This window comes from Nestor notabilis, unplaced genomic scaffold (genome assembly GCF_000696875.1).
Source record: "Nestor notabilis isolate BGI_N333 unplaced genomic scaffold, ASM69687v1 scaffold11707, whole genome shotgun sequence".
Classification (NCBI taxonomy): Eukaryota; Metazoa; Chordata; class Aves; order Psittaciformes; family Psittacidae; genus Nestor; species Nestor notabilis.
The window spans coordinates 1,773-10,644 of NW_009936101.1; the positions used below are offsets into that span (position 1 = coordinate 1,773).

Here is an 8,872-nt window from a genome sequence, read left to right on the forward strand (position 1 = left end):
GCCTTTCAGTAGAGGGCCTGCAACTTTCTACAGTTTTTCAGTGCTTAAATGGTATCATAATGCTTCGACTAGTCAAACATACTGCATGGAGACAAGGAACAAAGAAACTTCTGAAATGTCTGTGTCAGAAAGGCAAGCCACAGACTAGCCTGGTTATCAGGCTAGTTAGTTTATATTGTGATTTATTAAAGCATGTGTGACCCAAGACCCCTGCTTTGTTTTCGTTGAAGGCCTTGATGAACGCAGACCTCCTTTGCAGGTTGTGGAACTCTTAAATTAGTTTCCTGAGAGCCGTTAGCATGTTGTAGCTAGGTCTTAGGTTTGCAGAAGCTTGTCTTGACCTGGCTGAAGGGAGTGGACCTTCAGAGCAGTGCACTATTCAAGGCCAGCTACATTGTTTTTTCAACATCAAAAGTATCTCCTGCATCCAGAAGTTGTCCTTGTGTGTTAACTTCAGGTTAGTGTGGTACTACTGAAGACATAGTCTGTCTCCCATAGACACAAGATACGCTTTATGGTGATTCAGAATGAAAGATGTTTTTCTCTTCACAGAGAAGAGTGATTTGGGGCTGGTGGGCTGATTCCTTCTTAGAAATTAAGATCTAAGCATAATCTTACATGTTCTCACATGGCTAAGTAAACATGAAACTTCATAGTCTTGCAAAGTCATGATCTTGAAAGTGGTGCTCATGTGCTTGTTCCCAAGGCTGTGAACTCTTGCTGGTGCAGGCAGCTTTCCTTCTGTTCCAGCAGACTGTGGAGGTTACAAGAGGAAGGCAGCAGACAGCATAACCGGTTGTGCATATTCTTTGATTGCTGTGCATTACAAGAGCATGATTCATACGTGAGTTTGAGCAGTAGAGAGAACCCTCTGGCAGAACTGTTTTGAAAATCATTCTAGCACAGTGTCCCCCACGAAAAGCACACTCAGCAGTTTCAAAGCCTCAAGCTTCAGTGTCCCATGATGCTGTGCTTCATACACCCATAGGTGCAGTTTACTGCATTCAGTAGAGCCTTTATGAAACATATAAGTCCCCCAAAATTGGAAGAATGTCACAAGAATACCATATATAGGAGAATGACAAGTGTGAGGAAAAGATTGCTCACTGCTGAATTGTCAGGGTGCAGCAAACCAAGAAGTTGGAGAACTGGTCCCCTGATGAAGGGGTGGTATTTTCAGGAGTGAGGGTATTCATGATGCTGAATTTTAACTATTTCTGAGAACACTCTTCAATTACTTGATAAGAAAAACTGGAGAAAGAGTCTCATTAAAGTGTCTAAAATGGTTTAATGTATTAAATATATACTGTGGTGTGAAAATATGGCCAGAGGTATGTAACAAAGCTGACCAATGGCTATGATGTCAAACTTGCATCTTAAGTGAGAAAAGTAAGAAACGTTCCTGTGTTAGAAAACCAAAGAGCTCATGTGTTAAATATCTCAGGTCTGCAGGTGATGAGTAGGTTAAAAGTGAGTCTTGGGGTTAGTGTCTTTGTCATAGATGAGCTGAATGAAGCTGCTTCTCTGGCTACAGAACACATTAACAGCTTTTAATCACTTGATCTCTGAGATTTGGTTTCTCATCTAGGGGGAAAAGGATGAAACCTTTGCTACTTTGTAGCACTGGGAGCCAATGCAGGTCTTGCTGTATCACCAGCCCGTTCTAGGTTTTTTGGGCTCTAGGGGTATAGATGTGCTTAAAGTTTTTCCTAATGCAGAGTGGTTCAGTGATAGCTCTGCATAGTCTTACTTTAAAACTTGAGTCCATAGTGGTAGTAAAATGTAGAAGTAGTTGGTAACTAGTCTGTCAAAGATTTTAATATGTTTTCAGCTGAAATAGTAAGTTGATGATATTTTTAAAGAAGTCTCTGATCACTGGGTTGAGTCAGCTAATTTGTATTACGTTGTTACAGCTCTAGAAAAATCCCTAGTGGGGACTGAAGCCAAGGCACAGTTTGGGTGAAGGAATGTTGAGAGAAACTTAAAGGTGTTGTAAATGTTAAATAGTAGGTGATTGCTATGCAGCTAAGGAACTCTTGACTTTTACAGATGATTTTTGATCCCACTATGAGCAAGAAGAAGAAGAAAAAGAAGAAGCCCTTTATGTTGGATGAGGAAGGAGGGGATACACAAGCAGAAGAGACTCAGCAGTCAGAAACGAAAGAAGTTGAACCAGAGCCAACAGAAGACAAAGATATTGAAGCAGACGAAGAAGACAGCAGGAAGAAAGGTAAAGTGAATCCACGTAGATAAAGCCTCGAAAGTAGTGGTTCTGTATTTTGAGACTACAAGCCCCAGTTCAAGAATTTGGCATCACAGTGTATAATGCTGGGGTTGGAGTTTCTAGAGGCTTGAGTAATAAATACCCTGCTGCCTATTTGGAGGGTGTATTTCTTTCCTGACTGAAATCATACTCGCAGGCATCCAGCAAGCTACCAGTGCCTTATGAAAATTCCACTGTCCAGACTCAACAAAGTTTTTTGTGTGAGGCGATGAAAAGAGAATCCCTAAAATAGTTAGAATGAAGTTTTAAATCTTCCACATACAGTTGTTGCAGTAATTCCACAATTACAGTGTTTTTTCATTCGAACAATTAAGCAATAGTGTGGATGACAGAAATATGGTTAAAAGGGTTTCTGGTTATTAGACAACGGTGAACGTGGTAACTAGAGTGTTCTTTGGAATCTTTGAGAAAATAAGCTTTTGATTGTAGATATAACCTTGCTTTTTAAATTGAGGCCAATGTCATTTCAAGATAACCTGATTCAGGGATTGCTGTTAACTTAGATCCTGTTTGTTGGTAAAATTGGCTCCTACAGTAGATCAAAGAAACCGTACTTTCCTCCTACAGCTTCCTTTTCCTTTTCTTTCAAGTTTCTGTACTATAATGTCAAGTGACTGGTTTCTCTTGTATAGCAAGAAAGAAGGATTAAGCACTTTCCAAAAAAAAAACCCAAAAAAGAAAATACAGTTAGCAGATGCAGAAACTGTAAAATAGCATTGAGCTATTTGGGGGTAGAGGGGAATGACCTCTTTAAAACCTGAAGGATATGCGTAAGGGCTACAGACCATTGCTTATGTTTTACTGTAATGTTTTGAACATTTGGATGTAAATTAGAAACCTTAATGTCTGAACTGTTCCTGCAGTTACACCTCTTTTGGCAATCCTTTGGGTTTTTTTAGATGCAACAGATGACCTGGACGATTTAAACTTCTTCAATCAAAAGAAAAAGAAGAAAAAAACAAAAAAGATATTTGATATAGATGAAGCGGAAGAAGGTGTAAAGGTTTGTTTACATAACTAGGCCATGTCTTCTATGGCTGAAAACTTTCTTGCTTTCATTGTCTCAGGATTGGCAGTGCAGGAGCTGTCTGAGTCTGCCATTGTGTCTTAGTGCAGTTAATGATGAAACTTAGTTTTCTCCGTGTATTAGGTTCTGCTGAACATGTTGCTTCTGCAGGAAGTGAAAAAAACTAACTGATCTGCACAACGAGCAAGTAATTCTGCCATCTGTAGTAAGTGTTGGCTAGCATCAAGGTTAATTGTTTTTTCAAGTAAGAGAAGTAAATGGGTGTTAGAAGCCATGTGCAGAACAGTCCTCTAAAGGCCAGCCCTTTAAATAAAGGGTATATATCTGCTAAGAAATCTGTTTTTACTCTGGTGTTTTCTTTAGTGTTGATTAGTAGCTGTTCTGTGTTCCAGAAGGTGTGTGAGACATCTGTACTCTTCCCAAAGTTTTGTTCCAGCTTGTGTTTTTTGTACCATGTGTCAGTGTAATTGGCAAGCCCAGAGAGCAAGAGGACAGAGAACTGTTACATGTAAACCTCTTCTTTAGATTCTGCCTTTTGGGGAAGAAAACGTCCCTCTGATCTGCTCCAGACAGACAAAATATTTGCTCTGAGTTCTCTACGTTGTGGTAACAAGTTGGACTAGCTGCAGGTTGTAGTACAGCTGTGCCTTGCCTTACTGCTTGGCATGTAGGGTGTTTTGTTCTCTTATGCCCTAAAATGGCTGATACCTCTAGGTAAGTATAGCACGACCTTGTTGTTGGCCTGCCAGAAGTTAGAGCAGAAGATAAAAATGTAGCCCTGCTTCATGGTAGTAGTGCAGTAGTGTCAGGATTGTGGTGAATATTACTAGCACTCATCTAATACAGTGTGCTGCTAGTATTTTTTCTAGTGCTGTGCAATGGAGATTTTTGTTTACTACTGTGAACTGTTTCTTTGCAGGACTTGAAAATTGAAGGAGATGTGCCCGAGGCAGTAGAACCTGAAGATGACCTTGATATCATGCTGGGCAATAAAAAGAAGAAGAAGAAGAATGTGAAGTTTCCAGATGAAGATGAGATAATGGAGAAGGATGAAGGTAAAAGTGTAATCCACCTCAACAAGATGTTGAAAGTGAAATATAGCCCATGTTGTAGGTGAATAAGTTCTGTTCAAGTGCCTTTTTTGTTTCAAGATTTATTACCTGTAGCACTACATTTATCAGAAAAATGATCTATAAAAGCACTATATCAATTTTCCATAACTGCTGGTGTCTCTTGGAGGCAGACAGAGAAGTCTTGTGTCCACATTGTAGTGGAATCTTCTTTGATGTACCTTTAGAAATGATGTAAGCAGGAGGTTAAAGAATGTTTCTTTTCTTAATGAATCCCAAACAACTTTCTTTTACAGCTTTTGAGGATGAAGATAGCAAAAAAGATGATGGAATTTCTTTTAGCCTTCAGTCAGGACCTGCATGGGCAGGCTCAGAAAGAGACTACACATACGATGAGGTAATGTTCAAAAGTCTCTTCCACACTGATGTGCAGCAGTAGAGCAGAGCCTTATGCTCATGTGTCCTATTTCTAACTTAAAGAACTTGTAGTCAGAAGCTCGTATCACAATTAACTTTTGTAGAGGGCAATATTGGTGACAGTTAAAATACCTCTGCAAATAGTTTGAGGCACTTGTAGATACGAAGTAAGCACTTGGGGAAAACAGCTTCTTATGTTTTGCATTTATCAGAACGTTTTGAAACGTGTGTTAAAAAGCATGTGGGGAAATGCTAATGGGCAAAGACGGTCTAATACTCACTGTGAACACTGTTTCAGGTGGTTTTTTAGAAGTGATGTACTTGATTTGAGAACTACAAGATACTCACCTTGATGTGAATCCCTCTTTTGGCAGCTGCTCAATAGAGTATTTAACATCATGCGGGAAAAAAACCCAGATATGGTAGCTGGAGAAAAACGGAAATTTGTCATGAAGCCTCCACAGGTTGTAAGAGTAGGGACCAAGAAAACATCTTTTGTCAACTTCACAGATATCTGCAAATTGTAAGTTCCCCTTTTACTCCCACGAGTAGCAGATAAATGCACTTTTCCGTGCTGTTGGCTGTTGTGTTTGTTGAGTGCATGTTTTCTGTCCAAAGAATGGCAAACCAGATGTAAGCTCACAGTAATTTCAGTCCTACTGCTTATTGCTTCTGCATTTCTCTGTAAGGAGCTATTTATGAAGATGATTTATTGAGATAATTTCTTATATTATACTTAAATTACAAAAATGGTAGTCTTGCTACATGGGCCTCATGGGCTGAAACTAAACCTTTTGTGAGTTCACTGCCTCTTCTGTCCAGTGTAGCAGGATCACCAGTGATACTTACTTGCAAGTCTTGGGCAAGAGGGTGGGGAAAATTCTTTGAGCTGTCTCTATATACTTGTCTCTTGGTAAATGCTCTGGAGATCAGTATTTTTCCCCTCCACCACTGTTTTCTGCAGTGCTTTCTGTGTCTTAATTATTTCTTTTGAAGGCAGTTCTGTTCTTTGTGGGCACTTTGTTTTACAAGTATGCATACTGGTTTCATACTTTTCATACTAGTTTTCATACTGGTTGCATACTTTCTTTTATGCATAATGGTTTTGTTTCGTAAGTGTGCTAGAAAACAGTCCTGATGAAATAAATCATACTGAGGATCTGGGTAGTACACTAAAGTGAATTTTTAATGGTGGCTAGTAGTACTTGTTTCAGGGAATGGCGGGGGGACTGGAGAATAAAAATGGAAAAATCTCAAATAGAAAACTTAGTTTTAATAGTTACTGTGAGTTTGGTTGGGGTGGGTGGTGGTGGGGTTTCTCTGTGGACTGTTCAGCTTTCTCAGTCATTGTCTGCCTATGCTCTTTGGCACAGGCCCTCTGGCACTGCCCCCTTTTGAATGTGATAAGATCATTTTAGCCTGCCAGTCCTGTATAAATACCACATTTCTCTGGAGGGGAAAGGTTAAACATATTCGTACTTTATTTTTAGATTACATCGTCAGCCAAAACATCTCCTGGCATTTTTGTTGGCAGAATTGGGTACAAGGTAAGGCTACTGAGCTGTATATGTGCTTGTGCATGTTGGAAGCATGGGCAGCATGGTTGATACTGTCTTGGGTTTAGGTCTCTGTATGTGCTTGAACGTTAGGCTTTTCTTTCCTGCACTTAGATGCTGTGCTGGGTGATTGAAGAGATACTGTCTTAGGGAAGAGGTACAGATGCAAACTATTAAGTCCCAGGGAACAGTCTGGAAAAGGCTCTGAATTCCCTCTTTGGGACCTTTCTCAAAGATGCTCTGATAGCAGAGCTGTTTGTCGCAGTTGCTGAGGATGGCCTTGTGGCTTGTTTCAACCTCAGGCAGATGATGGGTAGCCAGGGAAGAGAGAATGCCCGACTTCCTAACATTGGGTCTTGTGGGCCTGTTACTTAGTTATTCTGTCTAATGCTGCAGTTAAATCCACCTGTCTTAGCATAAAACTTTATTGAAGATGTCATGCTGTGGTGGTGTACTTTCTGGTTGTGTAGTCATTGCTCTGTTGTAGGCTACAATGTTATACGTAGACACAGAGAATCAAGGAGTTTAATTGCAACATGTATATAACAAGTGCCCATTTGATTGGGCTTTGGAGTCTCTTCAGCTCCAGATGACTTAGAAACCATAATGTGAAAAACCATGGAACTTACTACATCCAAATGGCTATTCATATTAACCTTACTAGGGAGTTGTCTTGGTCACTTCTATGAGACAAGCAGGTATTAATTCCCAGTTCTGTAAAGCTCTTCTGATTTGGTAGCTTAACTATGAGGCTGATCTCTACTGGAGTTTGCTTTTACTGCAGTGAGGGTTATGCTTGGGCAAAACTTCCTGTAGGCTTTTAAGTGCCTTCAGAACGTTGCATTTTCCCCCCAAAATAATTCTGGCTTATTTTTACCTTGAAGAATGCATCATTATCTTGCTTTGTGTTGTTTTAAACTTGCTTCATGACTTGATTAATGCCTGACATCTTCTGCAAATCAAGTAATTGATTTTTCTTTCAAATTAGTGGCTCAATAGATGGTAACAACCAACTTGTAATCAAAGGAAGATTCCAGCAAAAACAGATAGAAAATGTCTTGAGAAGATATATCAGTAAGTAGAACTCCCTTATCCACTACTGATTTCTCTGAGCCTTTTTGATGACCAGTGGCCCATATATGGCCCATGAGTGTGTGAATGCTGTGGAGGTTCTGTGCTAAGAAGCTACAACTTTGCTGCTGCTTTATAATGGAATAATGCAAGTGCAGGTGGTTCTTGCGCCCTGGTTATCATAAGCACATAGGTCAGTCTCTGTCCCAGCACTAAAACCTACCAAGGAAAACAGCAAAAGCATTTGGGAATGGTTTGTTTGCTTCTGATTTTCATCTCTTGGCTTTGAGGACTGCGGAAAACAGTAATTGTTAATTTTAATGTTAATTTTGTGTTATTTAAATGTTTAGTTTGATTTTTAGCTTGTTGTACATACTAATTAACAAATAGATAGTGCCTGTCACAGACTTCTGGTCAAAGTACTACAGATTATATGTAACAAAATGTACTTCTTTAGTGCTCTCTCTGTCCCAGAGTTGCTGTTTCAGCAGAGTAAGTTAGTGAACGTCGGTAGGAAGTCTTAACTAGTGGCTGTTGTTTTTAAAGCACCAGTGTCAGTGCATAATATTCCATCTGAAACCTAGTCTTTAGTAACTTGGGAACTAAAGGGAATTTTAGGTTGCCTCAGCCTTTGTGGTTATCATAGTAAGCCACTTCTAAGTTAGGGAACGCGCTTAACAGCCTTTCAAGGCAACTGTTAAACTGAAGGCTGAAGAAGTGGTGACTTTGCTGATAATGCATTATCTTTTAACTGCCACTTAATTCCTTTTCTGCAGAGGAGTATGTCACCTGTCATACGTGTCGGTCACCAGACACAATCCTACAGAAGGACACCAGATTATATTTCTTGCAGTGTGAGACCTGCCACTCTCGCTGCTCCGTCGCCAGCATCAAAACTGGTTTCCAGGCTGTCACAGGCAAGAGAGCACAGCTCCGTGCCAAAGCTAACTAGTTTGCTAATCAACACTGGATTTTGCAAAGTGTTCTGGGGAGAGATGACTGGACAGGTTTACAATCGGAATGGATTTACCATTGTATTAAAACAAGATTGTAAAAACTACAAGAAATTTGGCTTTTGATTGGTCTGTGAAATCCTTGCAAGATGCAGATCCTCAAGCTGTTCACATACATTTGCTCATTGAATATATTTTACCAACTGTAAGGAACGTGATGGAAAAGGAGGTGCTTTTTAATCCATTCAGAGTTCTGTAAAACACAAGATAAATTAAAGATACTATAACAGTGAGTGTCTATGATTTGGATTTTTCCTTCAGTTTCCTCTTCTAAACAGCTCATGGGAATGGTTGGTGTGTTGTTCTGCAGATCATGTCACTGAACTATGTCCAAGACCCAGAATAAAGTTTAAGATAAAGCTTATTTTGCTTTTACATAACAAGCTTATTTTTCGTTTAGGCTATCACTAAACAGAGAAACCAGACACAGAAAA

General features: G+C 39.7%; 1 protein-coding gene across 1 annotated transcript; it reads left to right on the plus strand.

Moving 5' to 3' along the window:
* The first annotated feature begins 2,049 nt into the window (after positions 1 to 2,049).
* EIF2S2 (eukaryotic translation initiation factor 2, subunit 2 beta, 38kDa) lies at positions 2,050 to 8,671 on the plus strand. The gene is made up of 8 exons (XM_010018172.1): positions 2,050 to 2,230; positions 3,184 to 3,287; positions 4,231 to 4,366; positions 4,678 to 4,778; positions 5,173 to 5,321; positions 6,289 to 6,345; positions 7,343 to 7,428; positions 8,202 to 8,671. The coding sequence occupies exons 1-8, from the start codon at positions 2,050 to 2,052 to the stop codon at positions 8,375 to 8,377; spliced, it is 990 nt and encodes a 329-aa protein (XP_010016474.1). The 3' UTR covers positions 8,378 to 8,671.
* The last annotated feature ends 201 nt before the right edge of the window (positions 8,672 to 8,872 follow it).

Bases quoted from the DNA above. Each gene is read 5' to 3' on its own strand.
- EIF2S2 (XM_010018172.1), top strand. From the start codon at position 2,050: ATGATTTTTGATCCCACTATGAGCAAGAAGAAGAAGAAAAAGAAGAAG. The intron at 3,288-4,230 runs GTTTGTTTACAT...GTTTCTTTGCAG, and splicing joins AAGCGGAAGAAGGTGTAAAG to GACTTGAAAATTGAAGGAGA. The intron at 7,429-8,201 runs GTAAGTAGAACT...CCTTTTCTGCAG, and splicing joins TGTCTTGAGAAGATATATCA to AGGAGTATGTCACCTGTCAT.